Source organism: Erpetoichthys calabaricus, chromosome 2, assembly GCF_900747795.2.
Source record: "Erpetoichthys calabaricus chromosome 2, fErpCal1.3, whole genome shotgun sequence".
Taxonomy (NCBI): Eukaryota; Metazoa; Chordata; class Cladistia; order Polypteriformes; family Polypteridae; genus Erpetoichthys; species Erpetoichthys calabaricus.
In genome coordinates this window covers 44,377,528-44,399,369 of record NC_041395.2, presented here as the reverse complement: position 1 = coordinate 44,399,369, position 21,842 = coordinate 44,377,528, and the positions used below count along the sequence as shown (strand labels likewise).

General features: G+C 36.7%; 1 protein-coding gene across 1 annotated transcript in view; it reads left to right on the top strand.

The window, feature by feature from the left end:
- The first annotated feature begins 804 nt into the window (after positions 1 to 804).
- LOC114645821 (myosin-7-like) overlaps positions 805 to 21,842 on the top strand; it is a 33,075-nt gene continuing 12,037 nt past the window's right edge. Inside the window, exons 1-27 of the mRNA XM_028793686.2 lie at positions 805 to 825; positions 1,103 to 1,151; positions 2,146 to 2,359; positions 5,676 to 5,819; positions 6,143 to 6,299; positions 6,388 to 6,415; positions 7,785 to 7,887; positions 7,985 to 8,077; positions 9,550 to 9,613; positions 9,693 to 9,791; positions 10,230 to 10,333; positions 10,616 to 10,754; positions 11,686 to 11,804; positions 13,328 to 13,477; positions 13,694 to 13,864; positions 14,092 to 14,401; positions 14,936 to 15,006; positions 15,478 to 15,683; positions 15,768 to 15,891; positions 15,980 to 16,116; positions 16,222 to 16,477; positions 16,917 to 17,159; positions 17,240 to 17,416; positions 17,608 to 17,753; positions 18,430 to 18,520; positions 18,612 to 19,001; positions 19,080 to 19,206. Coding sequence (XP_028649519.1) covers positions 2,159 to 2,359; positions 5,676 to 5,819; positions 6,143 to 6,299; positions 6,388 to 6,415; positions 7,785 to 7,887; positions 7,985 to 8,077; positions 9,550 to 9,613; positions 9,693 to 9,791; positions 10,230 to 10,333; positions 10,616 to 10,754; positions 11,686 to 11,804; positions 13,328 to 13,477; positions 13,694 to 13,864; positions 14,092 to 14,401; positions 14,936 to 15,006; positions 15,478 to 15,683; positions 15,768 to 15,891; positions 15,980 to 16,116; positions 16,222 to 16,477; positions 16,917 to 17,159; positions 17,240 to 17,416; positions 17,608 to 17,753; positions 18,430 to 18,520; positions 18,612 to 19,001; positions 19,080 to 19,206 — 3,850 coding nt within the window. The 5' untranslated portion in view covers positions 805 to 825; positions 1,103 to 1,151; positions 2,146 to 2,158. The remainder of the gene's footprint in view (positions 826 to 1,102; positions 1,152 to 2,145; positions 2,360 to 5,675; positions 5,820 to 6,142; positions 6,300 to 6,387; positions 6,416 to 7,784; positions 7,888 to 7,984; positions 8,078 to 9,549; positions 9,614 to 9,692; positions 9,792 to 10,229; positions 10,334 to 10,615; positions 10,755 to 11,685; positions 11,805 to 13,327; positions 13,478 to 13,693; positions 13,865 to 14,091; positions 14,402 to 14,935; positions 15,007 to 15,477; positions 15,684 to 15,767; positions 15,892 to 15,979; positions 16,117 to 16,221; positions 16,478 to 16,916; positions 17,160 to 17,239; positions 17,417 to 17,607; positions 17,754 to 18,429; positions 18,521 to 18,611; positions 19,002 to 19,079; positions 19,207 to 21,842) is intronic.

Genomic DNA, 21,842 nt, shown 5'->3' with positions numbered 1-21,842 from the left:
AAGAGGTGGATGGTAGATGAAATCACTGTTCTTCATCTGGGTTTGCAACTGGGTCACTGAGTCACTGTGCCATCTCCAAATTGATCCCAATTCAATTCCCAGACAGGGTGCTTTCTAAGTTGAGTTTAATCTTTCTTCCTGTATTGAAATGGGTTTCCAACAGGAATAATGTTTCATCCCACAATTTTAGAAATAGCTGTTATCTGGCGACAATGTAAGTCACTGATTGTGTGATGTAGGGTTACCCCACAATGGGCTGGCAGCTCCCACGTTTACTTTCTGCTTTGATCTTTAGTATAGCTTATATATACCCTTGTATTTGAAGTGTTCAGAAAAAAGGTTGGATGAATAATGTTTTTCATTTATAAATATATGATTTTTATTTGGAAATTTTTTACAGGAATATAACATTATGCTCTGTGTTTATTTTAAATCGTGAATATTGCAATTTATATATAATCATTTGCAAATGGTTTTTGCTATTCTACCCATTGCATTCCACTCTAAAATGACTCCTATTAATTGTTTGTATGCCTTAGCCATTTGTCTTATTCAGTGATACTCTGTATTATACTGTGCCTTCATCTCTGCCGCAAAACAGTTGTGTCCTCTGTCTAAAGCCAAAAAAGGAGAACAGAGGAGGATCACAATGAGGAGACCTTGTTTCTGATCTTCCTACTTAACATATACCCACCCTTTACTAACACAAATACACAATTAGATGCCTGTCTACTGAGATGCCAGCACCAAATTTGGGAGACTTGAACTCTTTATAAAGAGCAGGTAGTGGATCATTAGAAAGCCAAGTAATCAGTTCATTTCAGGGTAAGCACAGTAATGATGTTGGAATGATCATGGATCTCCCGCTTTAATAAAATGTTTTAATTTTACCAGTGCTATGAACTACAGGTGATATTATCTGTGATACATGAGTTTTAAACTCTTAAGGAAAAATTAGACGTATTATTCTGAAAGTCTTGTACTCTCTTGGCATCATTACGGGGTAGGGAAGAGAGTCAAATCTTGCTGTCTGCTGACCTCTAGTGGGAAATCAAAAAAGTAATTTGTACATCTCAAGGCAAGTCTGTCTCTCTCTCTGCAGGGTGAAGAGTCTCTCTCGGATTTCCTCGTCTTTGCACCTGTAACAGCAGGTAAGATCTAACGTCTAAGGGCAATTTGTATTAAAACGCAATTAAGTGGAGAAACCCATTAGTTGTCGCCGAAAGTGAATTTAACTAATGTAAACCTCAGGACAGGCTGCACTTAAACTGAAGTATCCTAAATATGTGCAGATTTTCCTGTGTATTCAATTAAGAGGAGAATAATAGCTTATTTATATGTTAGTCAATACTTTATCGTTTAGCATAATGTCTTACGTTAAAATAAAGAAAATGACATTTTTTGTTAGTTTTGTCAGCATTGACGTGTGTGTTTTTCTTTTTTTTTTTGGTACACTTTATTAATCCCCATGCTGTACAGAAGGACACGTTTATTATCCGAATGAAGACAGAATAGAAACTGTGCCAGATTAGATACTGCTTTGGAAAAACTCTGGAATTCTGACCGCTTCATCACAGGAGTCTCACATATTGCTTAGTCCCCTGTTGTACTTGAGATGCGGTTAATCAGTATGACCATCACAGCTCCTGTTCTTATGAAAGAAATAGCCATTCTTTCACGCGTATACGCATGCGCTTTTCAGTTTTGCATCAAAAGAATAATCTCGTTCATCATTTGAGTTTAACACAACAGAAAGGACCAAAATTAAAACATCGGTTCCCGATAACCTGTTCCATATCTCTGAACGAATTCGGTGCTTTCAGAACTCAGTGGGGTGGGCGGTGTTGGTGCTGCGCTGCCAGTGCACTAAGTGATGTACTTTGGAGGGATGCGTTCTTACTTCACAAGAGACTGTAACGAAATACATAATTAAAGAATAACGAATTTCAGTAATTTTCGGCTTAATAGCCTATGGACGGATCAATTTAATGCCTGACATTTTTAAATGGAGACAATAAATAAAGGTTTTCATTTGTTTATGTTGGTATATGTATGGGAGTAACCACAAATCGGAACTATTGGATGTGTCGTTTTTGCGGATGAACGGTGGATGTGCCATTCCATCTTTGTTTTTCTTTTCCACAGGTTTATTAAAAAAATGGGTGACGCACAGATGGCCGAGTATGGGTCTGCAGCCTCATTTCTGCGCAAGTCGGATAAAGAACGCATTGAAGCCCAGACTCGACCCTTTGACATGAAGAAGGAATGCTTCGTCCCAGACACCGTCGAAGAATTTGTGAAAGGAAAAATTATCAGTCGCGACGGCAGCAAAGTTACCGTCGAGACTGATGATGGAAAGGTGAGACTGGCGCTCAGACTTTGATTTACTGTCTTTGAGTTTTTGGATCGAGGGCAGGCGGGATATTTGCTCCATGACTATAACGCCGTTAAGTCGTTTCAAAATTGTGCGTGAACATCTCTCCGAAAGAGAGATAACCTAAAGATTCCCAGTTCCTATCTGATGCGTGCGCCCTACTAATATAATGCCACTACTGCGAATTAGAGCATGATCTTGGATTCTTGTCTACTGCTAACAGCAATCACACAGCATGATTTTAGATAACAGTAGTCCTGTTAATTTAAGTAAATGCTTAACTACAGCAGTGTATTGACACATATGTGATTAAATATTGTGTGCTATCTCTAGGCCAGGGGATCTTAACCTTTTTTCTTGGCATACCTCCTCCAGGAATGCAATGTTTCGATATACCACAGTTCAAATTGTTAAGTACTGAAATCATATTAGACACAAACAGCTAAAGGTCAAGTTTCTTCAGTCTCCCATCCCTAATATTGTGTTGTAGGATTTTAACAAATGATTACTGATAGTTTTTGTGTGTATGTGTGGGTGTATGTGTTTTAATTCTTCTCATGTAAAACAAATGTTTTTTAATGTATGAACAATAGTGTGGTTATAAGAAAATAAAAATGGAAAGCCTAAAATTTGCATGCTTTTAATTTACAAAAAATTATAGAGTCACATACTACTTTATGGCTGCAGTGGTGGCTCTGAAGCTAAGAATCTGTGCTGCTATCTGGAAGGTTGCTGGTTCAAATCCCTGTTACTGCCAAAGGGGATCCTACTCAGCTGGCTCCTTGTGCAAGGCCCTTAACCTGCAGTTTCTTCAGGGGTGCTGTACAATGGCTTACCCTGCGCTCTGACCCCAAGGTGAATGCAAAAACTAACAAATTCCTAATACAAGAGATTGTATAAGGCGAAATAAAGAACAACAAAAAAAGAATACAGATCAAAAGAAGTATTAACAAGTAATATACTACTTTAGGTCATAAAAAGAGAAAAACAATTCATGATGGCTATTTCATTTTTTAAGGAAGTTGACAACTCTGCTCAAAACAAATGCTTTCTAATGTTGATTATTATTAGTAATAACTAAAATGAAATGCTAGTTGCTAATTGTCGTGTTTGTTACTCCTTGTATATTCTTCAGCATTAGTCTAACAATTTCTATTGCTGTTATAAAAGTGATGGTACGTACACTAAAATTATTTATCAAAACTAAAAATATTGTAATGCTGGGAGATTAGACAAAGCACAGCATGGTGGCATCTAGTTTTAAAACTGCTGGTATAACCTACTTGAAGTTTCTCTAAGAAAAAAAGTATGGGCCCTGTACATTTATATGTTGTTTACGTTTAATGAAAACTGCTGGTGTCAAAGAGAAAAGTTGTGTTTTATGATCATATTGGACATATTTCTGAAAAAGATATACCTGCCTTAACATTCCAGCCCCTATTCACTAATAAAGAATGGGAATGGGTGGTATGGCGAGCAGCAATAATACTCTTCCAAAGACGCACACCATTCTTTCCAGAACTGAAAGACTTAACACATCCTGACTTCAACCACCTTGGCTAATCTCAGATTAAGACAATAATTATTTAAAGTTAGGAGTGGGATTTCAGGCTTCCGGACCACTACAGCAGGAGGGGCTTTGTCTTGTGGTTTCTTCGTATTCTTGGATTTTGGAGCCAGTGTGGGCCTTGATTTGGTTGAGGGGGAGGGGTAATAATATTTTCTTAGTTTTTTTAAGGTTTCATATGCTTATTTATTATTATTTTAGTCTGTTTTTCATATTAAGAATATTTTACTATACATTCACACAGTCAAATAGTCTATTAATGCTCCATTTTTAGTTTTTAAAATAGAATTCAAGTTCATAATAATAGAATAATTAATAGCATATCATACATTGAGTATAACATATGCACAGCACAAAGAATTATACTTGAAAAAGATTTCATATTATAACTACTGTACACTGTATTTTATTGTGTATTGTTTTATTATGACTTCATGTATTAATTGTTCCCTTATCTGTGGTCCTGTTTATATAATAGATAAATATTTACATATAAAACAGCTGTGTATGCAGACTTGTCCACAATGACTGCACATGCAGTGTAAAGGACATGCGTCCACTTGCAGATAAAAAAAAAGCACGAGAAAACAGTGTGGCAACAGGAGACTCAAAATCATAGAGTGGAAGGACATCTGTCTACTTTCTTGTGTTGGTGTAGGCAAACGCAGTTCATATTTGATAAATTCTGTGTGAGCACAAAGCTAAAGTAAGGCCCTGAAGAGTCAGAATTGCCCAGTGTGCCGATGTCTGAAGTTTGGAAAAATAAATAACTGAAATATCAATAGGCTTCAATTATTATTATGAATGGAAAATATGTCTTTGAAAATAAATGAAAAAGCAGATTCTGAGCCACATCAGCACAGAGACACAGCTGCCGCCCCACTACTTTCTGAGCAAGTGCTCTTTATTATTTTTTTAATAGCATCTGTAAAGTACACCAAGCAGCTTACACGACGGGAGACATTGTACTATGTTTGTCTTAATGAAACCATTCTTCACTTACATAGTCCTCTGGGAGCCAAAATCTATCCTGGATAAATTTGGAAATTTTGTAATGGAATTACTTTGTTAAACAAGCACTTTTAAACATACATGGGCTTTGATTTGGTGGTTGTTTTAATGCATTAAATACATATACACAACACAAAAATTGTCAGAAATTTTAAAAGACTAAAGTGAAAAGTAAATGCAGGCACTAATTTTGGATGAAATGTCTGGTGGCAACCAGGCTCAACAGTTTAGCCTTCAAGGCATGTTCAGTCTCTTAATCCAGAATCAGTCAACTTTACTGGAGTTTTTCATTATAATATTACAAAAAATAAAAATAACTTTCCTGGAAAGATCAACACAGCTGTAGACTTTCACATTTCAATGCCTGATTGTCTTATGATAGGTTTACAGACATGAATGTCAGTGTGTCTCATTTGAGGATGCTGTGACATGTCTCCTTTTGATTAAATAGCAATTTTCTGGCTTTGTTCACATGCACAGTGAAGTCTGCAGGAATTACAGTGAGTTCTGATTTAGGAAAATGTCAGTTCATTTTTTACATGATTATTAAATCAGCCTCTTGCATGTGACCTTAACTTGAATCTTGAATATAATGCTAAATTTCTGAAATACCTTACATTTGTGAAATGAGTTTTTGTTTTAGAGAGTATACAGTAAGTAGAGTGTGGAGTTTTCTTTCCTATGCATTACAGGATAATTTTACCATTGGTTAATTTGTTTTAGACTGTTACCGTAAAGGAGGATGATGTACACCCTCAGAATCCCCCCAAGTTTGACAAGATTGAAGACATGGCGATGTTTACCTTCCTGCATGAGCCAGCTGTTTTGTATAACCTCAAAGAGCGTTATGCAGCCTGGATGATCTATGTGAGTATGGTGTCTAGCTTCTCTCCAAAGCTATTCCTTATTTTTTTTTTCTTAATGAAATTGCACTTCTTTCATGGGGAGAAACATTTCCTGCAAGAAGCAGCCTGCATGCTGCACCTGAACAGGATTAAAACTGCATTCATAGCAGATCTCTTCAAGAATGTCATTCAGAAATTGGTTGGCATATTTCTCTCTTTGATTCAATAGTATATGACTGTGGTGCTTAACTAACCAACTGTTTGTTATAACATGATACCAACTTGTGTCACATAAACATGGGAAGATACATTTTTGACTTCATTTTGAGTTATCTGTCCTTGCAGACCTACTCAGGGCTTTTCTGTGTCACTGTGAATCCATACAAGTGGCTGCCTGTGTACAATGCAGAGGTGGTTGCTGCCTACCGGGGTAAGAAGAGGACAGAGGCTCCCCCACACATCTTCTCCATCTCTGATAATGCCTACCAGTACATGCTGACAGGTAACTCTTTATTGTCTTCTACAGCCAATTGTGCCAAGCTAAACAAGAAACAAATAAAAATGAACACATGCATTTTTTTGTATTTTAGACAGAGAAAACCAGTCTATCCTAATCACGTAAGTTTATTTAGTTTTTGTTTTTTTTCTAGAAGAGCTTTTATGGGAAGAAAATAATGTGAGGCAATATGCAATTGGATTGGTGACAGAAAGTGGTTTAGACATACGTAGAGGTTAAAAGTCCCACCAAAGGATGCACTGTGTTACTGAAATAAATCTCCAATAAAGGATACTTTCTTACCTCAAAAGTTTTTTTTAACTTTTTAAGGCCACCGCCAATGTAAATATCTTAATAATCAACAAGTATAGTAATTACTGTATATCCATCTTACCCTAAGCAGCTTTCACATGCATGTCACCTACCAGAGAAACATTCTGCAAAACTTCAGTTATGAATTTTAGTGTACTGTTTCAAATTAAGCTTTAGAGAAATCATTTCAACTAGTGTATTTTGTATGCACTATTTGTCTCTTTTATATGTCAGATAGCCACTCCTGCTGTAAAACAAATCCTCAGAAATTGATCCAAGCTATTTAAACAGCCACCGGGTTGTGCCTGCAGTTTAAGCCTGAATGTGCTCTCTGTACAAACAGGGGTATAGTGGTGTAAGCAATCATAAATCATGTCATACACACCACTATGACAAAATATTTAATAAACAAAAAGGTCTCTATGATGATGCACATGAAAAATTAAACATGCTCCAAATTTCCATCCATTTTGTAAACCTGCTTATCCAGTGCAGGGTCATGGGAAACTGGAGCCTAACCCAGCAAGCATCAGATGCAAGGCAGGAAGAAACACAGGACAGAGCACCAGCCAATTACAAGGCCAACACGCAAACACACACACGTACACACACATACTTATAAATACATCAGTGGCTAATTTAGGGTCGCCAATCCACCTAACCTGCAAGTCTTTGAAAACAGTTAACTCAATCCCAGAACACTCCCAATGTTGCATTTTGAAAATTGTTTAAAAAAATAATAGTTTATTTTGCCATAAGTACCATTAGTAGACAAGTCAAGTAAAAACAAAATCTGCCATTTCAGTTTAATTAATGGTACTTGTGTACTTTTTTGGAATTTCAAAGTTGTATGTGAGATTTAGATTATATTTTAACACCCCCATACTCCTGCAGCCCCACCTAGCTGTAAAACTCCACTCATAGGGCCAGAGCGGCAACTGGGCGATTTAGACATAAACCCGAAGTACTCATACTAGATTACAAGGCTAAGAAAAAGATGAACTTAGTTAAGGTTAAAAGAAAAAAAAGTCATAATGATATAATGATGTAATATTTCTTCAAAGTGAATTTCTAAATAGTATATAAAATGTTATTCTAATATTCTGACAGGTAACAAGAAGCCAATTTTTAGTTCTAGATATTATATAATTTTCACCCTGCTCATTCTTATATCTGCAGTGGAGAATCTGGTGCTGGAAAGACTGTGAACACCAAGAGGGTCATTCAGTACTTTGCCAGCATTGCTGCGGCTGGTGGAAAAAAAGAAGCTGTTTCAAGCAAGGTCAGAATAGTCTGTCTAAGTAGAGTCAATAAATTATCTGAAATTGGCTGAGAGCGCTAACCTCATCCTTTTTATTTATTTATTTGTGGATGCTTAGGGGACACTGGAAGATCAAATCATCCAGGCTAACCCTGCCTTAGAAGCCTTTGGCAATGCTAAAACTGTGAGGAACGACAACTCTTCCCGATTTGTGAGTACCCTTTATATACAGTAATTACACCAACTTTATGTAATTTAGATGCATGATATTTCTTAGCAAAACAGCAGCCAATCCAGAAAGCATCAGATCTGTTGGCAAGAGTTAGTATATCAAGCTTAATGTGAATGTGAATAAAAAGTGCCAAAATTTCGGACATAATCTAATATCATCAATTACCACAGCACACACTAAACAAGTTTTAACAAAAAAAAGCAGGGGAATAAATCTGCAACCATGCTGTTAAATCCCCAAAATCTAGGTAATTTTTCTGCTGTTGATTAAAATCATCAACATGCTGGAATGACAATTTCTGGCTTCCAGGAAAAGAGGATTTGTGGAAGGATGAATGAGCGGAACTTAAGTTTATAGCTAAAATACAATGCAATATTAGCCACAGACAGAACATTTAATGAATTAGACATCTAAGCAGAAATACAGTAAAATATAGGAAATGTAATGTCTCCAAAGCAAGCCTTTATTTGAGAACAAATACAGCATTCTCAAAGCTTAGATATGTACTGTATTAACAAATCAAACAAGCTGTCATTTGTCAGATTTTATGCATTCTTATGTACAATATTTAAATTACCTATTTTAGTAGAACATAACACATAGTTCTCCAGGTAATGATGAGGGGAACTCATACCTACTGGGGTGAAGTCTTTTCTGTTGGTTATATCTATCTATCTATCTATCTATCTATCTATCTATCTATCTATCTATCTATCTATCTATCTATCTATCTATCTATCTATCTATCTATCTATCTATCTATCTATCTATCTATCTATCTTTCTTTCTACATATTACTTAATTATTTTAGTAATCAATTTGAATATGGCGGCACGGTGGCGCAGTGGTAGTGCTGCTGCCTCGCAGTAAGGAGACCTGGGTTCTCTATCTAGGACCTCCCTGCATGGAGTTTGCATGTTCTCCCCGTGTGTGCATGGGTTTCCTCCGGGTACTCCGGTTTCCTCCCACAGTCCAAAGACATGCAGGTTAGGTGCATTGGCGATCCTAAATTGTCCCTAGTGTATGCTTGGTGTGTGTGTGTGTATGTGCCCTGCTGTGGTCTGGCGCCCTGCCCAGGGATTTGTTCCTGCCTTGTGCCTTGTGCTGGCTGGGATTGGCTCCAGCAGACCCCCGTGACCCTGTGTTAGGATATAGCGGGTTGGACAATGACTGACTGACTTTGAATGTTACATAATATAACATTTTGCTTATTCATTAATTTGAAAAAATGGAAAATACATTTTTTAAAAATACATTTGACAGTGTATTTTCAGTTTATCAGTTGCCATGGTTTATAGAACTATCATTTTCTCATTTTTTATAAAGTTGATAATCATGTATCTTATAAAGTATGCTGCAAAGCAGTATTTTTACTTGTTACCCAGTATTCATGATTTCATTGTTTTTGGAGTTTTACTTTCCCTCTGAAGATAAGTGTCTCTTTTCTGTAGGGCAAATTTATTAGAATTCACTTTGCTGCCAGTGGCAAACTTGCTTCTGCTGATATTGAAACATGTAAGATGCACACTTTATTATTTTAATTTTCACTTTTTGAGCAACGTTTCTTGCACTTACCATTGATTCTTTTTGTCAGATCTCCTGGAGAAGTCTCGTGTGGTCTTCCAGCTCAAGTCTGAGAGAGACTATCACATTTTCTATCAGATACTGTCCAACAAGAAGCCTGAACTTCTGGGTCAGTATTCCTTCCTTCTGCTGGGTAATAAGTTGCATTTAACCTACCCCTCCATACATATCAGGCATCTTAGTATCTGTTGAATAAACTTCAGATATGATTTATGGCAGATTTTAGTCCAGGAGCATATTTAATCTCTAATCTTCCCAGATATAGTCAATTAAATAATACCTAAGAAAAAGTGAGTTTTTGGCAAGGATATAAGATATGAACAGGTTTATCGAAATTTATGGTTTGTATTCTTTTGCTCACGGTGAACTGCTGATTACTTAACCTGCAAGCAGACTAAGCAGTTATATACTGACTCACACAAATTCTTCATTATTAGCACATCTGCACCAATTAAAGTATAAAAGGTTGCTATAAGTTTTAAACTGTCACAAGTTTGAGAATAACTTTCTGAATCATTGGAGAAATTTATTATTTTTTCATCTTCAGAAATGCTGTTGGTCACCAACAACCCCTATGACTATGCATTCATCTCCCAAGGAGAGACAACCGTAGCTTCCATTGATGATGCCGATGAACTTATGGCTACTGATGTAAGTTTCTGTACAACACTAGATTGTGACTATTGTCCATTCATTTCCATGTTTTGCAAGTGAAACCCTTGTAACAGTAAACTGCTGTATATTAGTTTCAAGTGTTTGAGTCTCAGCTGAAATAGCAGCAGCTCAAATTAAATAGTGCAAAGGGTCTTACACCTGGAGTTTCCTGACCTGTCAGTTATAGGAGACCTTTTTCTCTGTAGTAAATACTGCAGATAGAATTTATTTGGAACCTGAATTTGAGCATTCATACACCATCTTGTCCTCTTTTTTCAGAGTGCTTTTGATGTGCTGGGCTTCACACAGGAAGAGAAAAATAGTGTTTACAAGCTGACTGGTGCTATAATGCACTATGGAAACATGAAGTTTAAGCAAAAGCAACGAGAGGAGCAGGCTGAGCCTGACGGCACTGAGGGTCAGTCACTCCATTTTGTGTTAACGAGTGTCAAAATTAGAATTAACAGTAAAATTAATTTCTCATTTTTAATGGTGAGTAAAGATAAACAGATAAATAAATACAAGATTTAAACTAGTGTTAAATCTTCTTAAAAAAGATTGTGCCAGATTAATTACAGATTTATCATTGCCATTAATGTGCTTGCTCTTCATGTCCCCTTGCAAAATACAAAGCCATTTAGTGTTTTTTCCTCAGTGGCAGAGACTATTTAGGGGAAGCTGCTGTTGAGAAATAAAACAAGCACTCTTTAAATTTACAGAAACCACTAAATTCAGTCAATTTGCTGTTGATACACAGGCAGCTAAGTCAGTAAAAATTACAGTATTTTCAAAGGTGTGTAGTAATGATGTAAATAAACTTCTTTGTTATAATTTTTATGAAACAATCAAAACTCCCAATTACAGCTGGATAATAGTTATGCATGGATAAAACTTCAGAACGCTAATAAATTCATTACTGTCCAAAACCAAAAGTGCCTTTGAATGATTTAATCCAATTAATCTATTTTAACCTATTCTAATATTCCCATAGTCCATCCATTTTCTATGTCTTTAACTTTCTGTTTAATAATAATAATAATAATAATGTTTCTATGAGTCAGAGCCCATCCTGGTGGAAATAGCCAAAAGGCGGAAGCCATATGCCATATACTGATACCTACTGAATACTGAGATAGGAAATGAAACTGGTCAATAATATATATTGTCTGTACAGTATATGTATATATATATATAATAAAGAAAAAACTCAATATATACACTGTGTATGTACTGTAAGTATATAATATTTTTTCTTCATGATATCATTGCAATGTCACTTAGTGGTTTCATGTTAATTTTTTACATTGATTATCAAATTTCACAATAATCCCACTACTTCATTTTTACAGATGCGGATAAGGCCGCTTACCTGATGGGCTTAAACTCTGCCGATCTTTTGAAGGGTCTCTGCCACCCAAGAGTGAAAGTTGGAAATGAATGGGTCACAAAGGGTCAAAATGTTCAGCAGGTGAGTCTTGGATATGAGGAAATATTTCAGTCTGATAGTTCTTTTCATGAATCTTTAGTTACCTAGTTAATTTATTGTTTAAGCATGCAAAATTGTACATAAATACATTCTTGGTCCAGTTTTGCAAGCACAAGAGCCTGACCAGCTTCAGGGTCCTGGGTTGTTTATCCCTGTACCGACTGTCTGGAACTTGCACTTTCTCCTATGTTTTCACGTTTACTCCAAAGCACATATTTACAATTACTCCAATGTGATGTAAATGCAGCACAAGGTCTTCTATCGCCTTTTACTTATAAAGAAGTACTCAAAGGTTCTTTCTTGTAATTGGTATGCTCAACCTTTACTATTTTCAGTTTCATCCCACATTTTAAAAATGTGATGCTTAGGTTCATTAGTACATTTTAATTGTTGATATGAGCTGTTGTTCCTACCTTGCATTCAAAGCTATTTGAATAGCTCTGACAACCCTGCATTGGAATACATATTTTTTATAGAAATTCATTCATGAATGAGTTATTTACAGGCATATTCATTTATAATCACATTTATAAGATCTCTTATTAATTCATGAAAGTACCACAAAGTTAGACCTTATGGAATTTTCCAGAAGTAAGCAAACAAAATTACCATAAATCACTAATGTTATAAAGCAGAATTACAATTATTAATGTTTATTATATATACTGTAGGTGTACTGTGTGTGCTGTACATATGACCTAGTGTTTCCAGAAATCCACTAATTTATTTTTGCTATTAACTATTAAAAGTAACACATTCCAATTCTAATGCAAATTTTTACAAACTAAATAACAGTATTATTTATTATAGTTACTTCCAATGTGGGGTCACAGATGTGCAGGAATAGATATTACACAACAAACATAGTATAGTGCATAGTATTTGCTTAAGTGGACAGTTTCTTTAACTTTCTGCCATGGAAAAATTAACTTTCAGATATAGCTGAGGTAATAGCCAGCCATTGTTTTTTGCTTATATTACTTGAAAATAAATATTAAGCAAAGAAACCTCGCTGCTAATAGTGAACTTTTTAAAAATACTCTATACAATCCACGTAATGTAAAACTGCACAAATTTCTTTATTACACCGAGGAATAATGTTTGCCAATCAGCACAGCTCACAATAGTATTTTATTATTCCTTAATGTACGTTAACAATTTTATTTTTATTTTATCAAGCCGAATAATGTTATGTCTTACTGATAACTGTGGACACTTTTGAGTAGGTCAGTTTAAATATTAATTAACCAGACATCTATTTCATTTACCTATTGAACTAGAGTGTGAGCTGGAAAATTTCAGATTCATACACCATCAGTGGTGCTTCCCTCCCACCACTGAAATGATGTGGAAACATAAAAACAGGACATATGTCATTTTGGCATACACCTCCTGAAAACAGTCCATTTCCAGTCCATTGCTCCACATTCTCCAATATTTACTAAGATGATCATGACAGGCTCCTTTCACCAAGTTGCTAAGATACACTTTGGTTGTTCTTTCAGGTAATGTACTCTATTGGCGCCCTAGCCAAGGCAGTGTATGAGAAGATGTTCAACTGGATGGTACTGAGAATCAACCAATCCTTGGATACCAAACAGGCCCGTCAGTACTTTATTGGTGTGCTAGACATTGCTGGCTTTGAGATCTTTGATGTGAGTATAATAAAGATCAATAATGGTAGTGAAGCAGATTGGCTTAAAGTGTTGAGGAAGGCATCTCCAAAAGAGTGGAGTATCACTAGATTAATTTATTAAGCATACCTTAAACATTTATTATTGCTTAAAACATAAATCCTAAGAACATTGAAGTCTAAAAGTGAAAGGTTTTGGTTCAGTAACACAAAATAATATATCATATATTTTTAACAGTTTAACAGTTTTGAACAGCTGTGTATCAATTTCACCAATGAAAAGTTACAACAGTTCTTCAATCATCACATGTTTGTGCTGGAGCAAGAGGAGTACAAGAAAGAGGGAATTGAGTGGGAATTCATTGACTTTGGAATGGACCTGCAGGCCTGCATTGACCTCATTGAGAAGGTGAAGAGGATTATGAAGTTTATATATCCATACACAGTGCAAAATGTAGTTGTTTTACTTAAAGAGGGTGTGAAAAAACAAATAGGCTATATGTTCTAATTATGCTACATTTACCTTTGGGATGTTTGGTATTTAGACATTAGCAGTGCATTTTACATGACTAGCAACAGTGGGATAAAAGCTAAATTTTTATATATTGATCTTATTGTTACTTTTCATTATATTAGCCCATGGGTATCATGTCCATCCTTGAAGAGGAGTGCATGTTCCCGAAGGCTTCAGACACGACATTTAAAGCCAAGCTTTATGACAACCATCTGGGCAAGTCCAACAACTTTCAAAAGCCAAGGGTGATTAAGGGGAAGCCAGAGGCTCACTTTGCACTGATGCACTATGCTGGCACGGTAGATTACAACATCATGAACTGGCTGGTGAAGAATAAGGACCCACTAAATGAAACTGTTGTTGGGTTGTACCAGAAGTCTGCTCTTAAACTTCTTAGCATACTGTTTGCCAATTATGCTGGAGCTGACTCAGGTAAACAGGGATCTATATTTTCACCACTTTAATCAAATCAAATTGTTTAATGTCAAAATTAGAAAGAATAAAATTAAGTCTTTTTACTACTGCCAAAACTATGATTTAAATACAGAAAAGATATTTTTCATCTTACCTCCAGAAGAAAGCTTAACTCCAAGAAGACAGTACTTGATGAACACTTCCATGATAAGGGGAGACATCTGTATAATGTTAGAAATGAAATCTTGATTTAATGTCTTTATCAGAATAATGATAAAGAGATGAAGCTTATTAGTTGAAAATTAAAGAGGAAGGTTTTATATGGTAACTTAAATAGATAGGAATGTAATATACAGTATGAAGTCTGATGCTAAAGGCATTAACCTGTAGTTGCCAGCTAGCTATCTTCAGTGTTCATGGCGTTATCAGTCTTGCACATAATCAAAGGCATAACGTAGGTAATAGATAATTATGTATAGTAATCCAGAATTAATAGGAAGAAATAAAAATGGATGAAGAATTAAAATCAGTTTACATCTTTTTAAATTTTAGCCCAAGAGACCAAAGGAAAGGGTGCAAAGAAAAAAGGTTCTTCTTTCCAGACAGTGTCTGCACTTCATCGGGTAAGACTTTCAAGTTCTTGTTCATACAAATAAAGTCTCTTGACATCTTACATAGATGTGGCATTTTGTTATTTGAACAAAGAAAGGCATATTTAAAAATAACCATTCTCACCTCTTTGAATAAATGTGATTTTTTGTGTCACTTGTGGGGTATATTTGGATTATAAGGTGTCCTCTGTGCAATTACATCTTAAATGTTGCTTTGCTGTTATTCTCGCCTTATAGTTTCCTTTGGGCCAAAATGAAATATTCTCTTAAATTGATAGACATGACTTAATTGTGCTGGTGCAAATGAGTTTGCATACCCTTATTGATCAATGGACTTGACCTACATCCATTGCTGCCAATAAAGTTTCTGGTTTCCACAACCTAATACTGGAAACAGGCTCAGAAAATGGATGGATACATGGAATTTCCACTCCATCATTCTTTTTTTAAAGCTGCTTACATTAAGATTATTTTGCCTTCTAGGAAAATTTGAACAAGCTGATGACAAACTTGAGATCTACACATCCTCACTTTGTGCGCTGCATTATTCCAAATGAAACCAAGACTCCAGGGAAAATGGATAACCCCCTGGTGATGCACCAGCTGCGTTGTAATGGTGTGCTGGAAGGCATCAGAATCTGCAGAAAGGGATTCCCCAACAGGATTCTTTATGGGGATTTCAAGCAGAGGTTGTCATCTTTAATTATGTCTATTTAATCATATGTGTCACATAGCAGATAGCTGGTGCTCAAAAACCATTCAACTTCTTACAGATATCGTATCCTGAATCCAGCTGCGATTCCAGAGGGTCAGTTCATAGACAGCAAGAAAGGAGCGGAGAAACTCTTAGGTTCCTTAGACATAGATCACAGTCAGTACAAATTTGGACACACCAAGGTACACTAGGCCTGACCGAGATGTAACAATGTGCTGTGTAAATACTAATGAAAACAGACTGTAATTTTCTTTTGGTATTTGTTTACAGGTGTTTTTCAAGGCTGGTCTGCTGGGTCAACTAGAAGAGATGAGAGATGATCGTTTATCTGCAATTATAACTCGAATCCAGGCTCAGTCCCGTGGACTGCTCTCTAGAATAGAGTACAAGAAGATTGTTGAGCGCAGGTGATACTGGTTTTGTGAAGCCAGTGGTTTTATATACCTTCATCATGTTTTATCTAAATTATCCTTTTTCATATCTATGTAACCACATCTGTTTTGTTGCTGTAGAGATTCACTATTGGTCATTCAGTGGAACATCCGTGCCTTCATGGGTGTGAAAAACTGGCCCTGGATGAAACTCTACTTTAAGATTAAGCCACTGCTGAAATCTGCAGAAACAGAGAAAGAGATGGCAAACATGAAGGAGGAGTTTCTGAAACTCAAAGAGGCCTACGAAAAATCGGAGGCTCGCAGGAAAGAATTAGAAGAAAAGATGGTTTCTCTTCTTCAAGAGAAGAATGATTTGCAGCTCCAAGTCCAAGCAGTGAGTTATATGTTTCAAAAAGCTTGCTGACTATCACAAGTAACAAAAACACCATTCATTCATTATCCCTGCCTGCTTTGTCCAATTCAGGGTCCCATTGCTGTAATGCTAATACTGTAAATTATTTCAACCGGGATGCTTATGTTGTTGATGATTTAACAATAAGCAAGTCTCAATAATAACCAACTTAATATCAAGCCATCTGCAGCCATTACATTGAATTTGTCTCTCCTTACATGCAATATACTGTTAATTCATATTACAGTACATACTTCAGTAATCCCATAAATAATTAAAAATTAGCTCCTCCACAAGGTATTTATGGGATGTAAACTCTGATAAAGATTTTCAGAGAACTAGGTTGGGCTAACTCGATAAGTTGATGCCACAGCCTTTGCATAGAAATGTAATAAAGTCATATCTTTCCTGTCCAAATTAGGAGCAAGATAATCTTGCTGATTCAGAAGAGCGGTGTGATCAATTGATAAAAAACAAAATTCAACTAGAAGCAAAATCCAAAGAACTAAATGAACGCCTTGAGGATGAAGAAGAAATGAATGCTGAGCTAACAGCCAAGAAGAGAAAATTGGAAGATGAGTGCTCTGAGCTGAAGAAAGACATCGATGATCTAGAGCTCACCCTAGCAAAAGTGGAAAAGGAGAAGCATGCCACTGAGAACAAAGTAGGCATCTTGTTTGATGGATAATTGATAATCATGTAACTATTGCAGGCAGTCCTGATGTGTTTGACTTTAACTAACAGGTGAAGAATCTAACAGAAGAGATGGCTGCTCTGGATGAAATTATTGCCAAGCTGACTAAAGAGAAGAAGGCACTGCAAGAAGCCCATCAGCAAACCTTGGATGACTTGCAAAGTGAGGAGGACAAAGTAAATTCTCTGACTAAAGCCAAGGCCAAGCTGGAGCAACAAGTTGATGATGTAAGAAACACTAAATATGTGACTTAGAAACATGTACTGTATGTGGTGGTAAAATTCACTCCATAATAACAAAAAGGGATCTAAACCTTTTAAAGAATACACCTTTAGCAAAATAAAATCAATTACTGAGTATTAATAATTATGTTTAAAACATTATGGAAGCTACTTCTAAATGAATGTTATTTGTCTAGCTTGAGGGCTCCCTTGAACAAGAAAAGAAGGTGCGGATGGACCTGGAAAGAGTTAAGAGAAAACTGGAAGGTGACTTGAAGCTGTGTCAGGAAAGCCTAATGGACCTGGAAAACGATAAGCAGCAGCTGGAGGAAAAGCTGAAAAAGTAAATCACTCTTATTACATCAGCTACAGTATGCTGTAAATGTTTCTCAATTGTCAGGTCAATTGTGTTATCCTATTATTATAAGGCAGTGTTTTATTTTTCATTGCTACCTCGTGTAAATTGTTTATAAGTACATTTTTGCATGGTGCTCTTATCTATGAACAAAAGCGTCCTCTGCCTTTAACACTTCCAGCCCGTATATAGCTGTTGTTAGCGTACCATCCTCACAGTTTTACATCTGCTCCTCCACACAACAAACAGCAGCTCCAAATCTTTCAACCATTTTAGTTCCTTGGCAAAATTAAGCAATTATACACCAACTACTAACAAAAAGTATTTTAGCAATGCATAAATGGGTGTATGAAAAACAAGAAATATATTTGCTATTTATATTTATAAATACTGTATGTATGTTTTTCAAAAGAAACCTCAAGGCTTTCATAAACATTTTGATCTTCAAATACCCATACTATAACCAATCTTTGAACAAGAGTGCATTGGTTTTTTTTCCTTATAGTAATCAGACATCAGTCTTTTTTCCTGATTTTTCCAGTACACATTTGCAGTGAATCAGAGTTACAGCCTACCATAGCAATATAAGCACAAGGCAGAGTCAACACTGCTCCACTGCATTTGATTCCATTATTTTACCATGCCCATCCATTCCAAATTTCAGGAAGGACTTTGAGATAAATCAGCTTAATGGGAAAATTGAAGATGAGCAAGCATTAGCAGCTCAGCTCCAGAAAAAACTGAAGGAACTTCAGGTGATCTCAATGTTTCATAGTGTACTGTAAATGTTCTGATTACATATTCTTTTCAATTAATACATTGAGGGAATCATGAACTTTATATTAGGCTCGTATTGAGGAGCTGGAAGAAGAACTTGAGGCAGAGAGAGCTGCTAGAGCTAAAGTGGAGAAGCAGCGGGCAGACTTATCTCGGGAACTGGAGGAGATCAGTGAGAGACTAGAAGAGGCTGGTGGAGCCACCTCTGCCCAAATTGAGATGAACAAAAAGCGGGAGGCTGAGTTTCAGAAAATGAGACGAGACCTTGAGGAGGCAACCCTGCATCATGAAGCTACAGCTGCCACACTTAGGAAGAAACATGCTGACAGCGTGGCTGAGCTGGGTGAGCAGATTGATAATCTGCAAAGAGTCAAGCAGAAGCTTGAAAAGGAGAAGAGTGAGCTGAAGCTGGAACTGGATGATGTGCTGTCTAATATGGAGCAGGTCGTCAAAGTCAAGGTGATGCTTGTTTATACAGCAAGCTAACAATAAATCAGTCTTGAATCTTTACTCACCCTTGCATGAAACTTTTTTCAGATAAATCTTGAAAAGATGTGCAGGACAATGGAGGACCAAGTGAATGAATACAAAACAAAATGTGAAGAAAGTCAGCGCTCTCTCAATGATTTTGCCACACAGAGAGCTAAACTACAGACAGAGAATGGTAAGGACTGGGTTAGTCGTGGTCATTTTAACTTATGGGAACAGGGTTATAAAACAGCTTGTTGCTGAGGGAATTAATCCCAAAGTTTTCATATTCTACTATTGTGAAAACAAGGAACAAAATGAACTGAAATGAGATGAGAAATAATAATAATAATAATAATTTGCATTTATATAGCACTTTTCTCACTACTCAAAGCACATTACATAGTGAGTAGGGAACCACTTCAACCACCATCAATGTTCAGCATCCACCTGGATAGTGTGATGGCAGACATTATTGCGCCAGTACACTCACTGTATATTAGCTATTAGGTGGTAAAGTGGTGAATGAGATAGTTAACCCGTTAGAGACAGGAGATGATCAGCAGGCCAGAATGACCAGGCCAAGGTGGATAATTTAGCCATGATCTTGGGATACACCTTACTCTTTATGAAGGATGCCCAGTGATCCTTTATGACCACAGAGAGTCAGGAACTTGGTGTTACTTCTCATCCAAAGGGTGGTGCCAGTTTTTACAGCACAGTGTCTCATCACTGCACTTGGGGAATTGGGACCCACACTCAAACCACAGGGTAAGCACCCGCTGCTGGCCTCACCAACTCCTCACCCTGCAGCAACTCAACCTTTTCCTAGATGGTATCCCAAGTACTGCAGAGCTTGATCATACTTAAGATTCAGGTGGATGACCTTTTCTGAAGTGCATGTGGTATGGCTGCTGGCTAAATTTAAAACATAATTTGTGGGCAGAGCAATTCTGAGAATTTTTGTTCTATGCTTGCATTTCTGATGACACTTTCTGCAGTTCACTAGATGATTTACTTAGTAATACTGTACATGACTTCATAACATAGTGATCAGATTGTGCATAAGGTGGCAAAATATGTTGTTTTGGGATTTACCACATCTACTGTGTACACAGAAAAAAAATGGAAGGTCAAACTTGTTATATATTTTGAATAGTAAAGACTCAAATAATTAATATAAGATAAATCTGTGGTCAATATAGGTTAAAAAACCAAAGCAGCTTTTAAAATGTCTAAGCTAAAATGTATTTATAGATTTAATTTCAAATTAGGGCGGCACGGTGGCGCAGTGGGTAGCGCTGCTGCCTCGCAGTTGGGTGATCTGGGGACCTGGGTTCGCTTCCTGGGTCCTCCCTGCGTGGAGTTTGCATGTTCTCCCCGTGTCTGCGTGGGTTTCCTCCCACAGTCCAAAGACATGCAGGTTAGGTGGATTGGCGATTCTAAATTGGCCCTAGTGTGTGCTTGGTGTGTGGGTGTGTTTGTGTGTGTCCTGCGGTGGGTTGGCACCCTGCCCAGGATTGTTTCCTGCCTTGTGCCCTGTGTTGGCTGGGATTGGCTTCAGCAGACCCCCGTGACCCTGTGTTCGGATTCAGCGGGTTGGAAAATGGATGGATGAATTTCAAATTAAGAACAATGTCTAAGCTTTAAATCTAAAGAATGCTTTCTTTTATTTGTTTATTTTATGAAGAAAAAATAAGAAAATAGTTTAGATGGGTAGAAAGTTAGTGTAGTAGTATAATGTTACAGCTCATTTATTCTATAGAAAATGGCTGCCATGACATTACACATACCCACAGACATGAACATGACTACAGTGCATGGCAGAGCAATGGTATGGGTCTGCACAGATACACAGCACTTCTTCTAGGCCATCAAGATGTGAGATCCAGAAAGCCCAGAAAACATCAAAACAGGATTGAGAAATGAGAGCAGAATATTCAGTCTTTCAGTCTCATTTAGCTCTTGTCTCATTCACACGCTTTTTAAAATTGTTAAAAGTTTCCATAGCTGTTTGCTTCATAGTTTGGTCCAAAATCCCACAACCATTTGTATATAAAAGTGCTTTCTGGCATCTGTCTTAAATATACTTTCTATACACTTTTTAATTTCTACGAGTGTCCTCAAGCATATGATTCAGTACTTAATTGAAGTAATTCTGATGATTCAACTTTATAGATGACTTGGACAATTTTGAAGACTGCTCTGCTCAAGACTAAAGAGATTTGATTCCCTTAGTGTGTCAGAGTATGGCAAAATGTCCCAGAGTAATTGTTTGCACCATTAAGGTGACCAGAAGGGTATGCAAGTTTCACCAAGACATTATACAATCTGTGCATAGCACCCCTTGATTTGTATTTAGTTCATATCTGATTTATATATTTTATAATATAACCTTTTATTTGCCTATTTAATTTTTTTCTGGAAATTGCTTAGACCTGCAGTTCTCAATCATTCTGGAGTTACTGACAGATTTTAAAAGTTTGTTTTTTTTTCCCTGCAGACCCCTTTACCTGGAGGGGTATGCAGAGGGGCACTGGCTCTCAGTATCATCAGTTAACCACCAGTCCAGTACAAAACACATATTCATTAGTATTGCACATTAGGGGCATGTGTTTTAGTAGAATGAATGCGCCTACTTTACACTTCAAGTCGACTCTGGATGTCATGAATGAAAGATGTGCTCTCATGTCATTTTCAATTTTCAGTCTGGCCTAACACTTTGTCTTGATGGCTACCAGTGCAGAGGATGCAGTCTCACAAAGTTATTTTGTGTTGTTTATCACTGGTGGTATCACTGTCTTAACTGTGCCTGAATAAAAATGAAACATT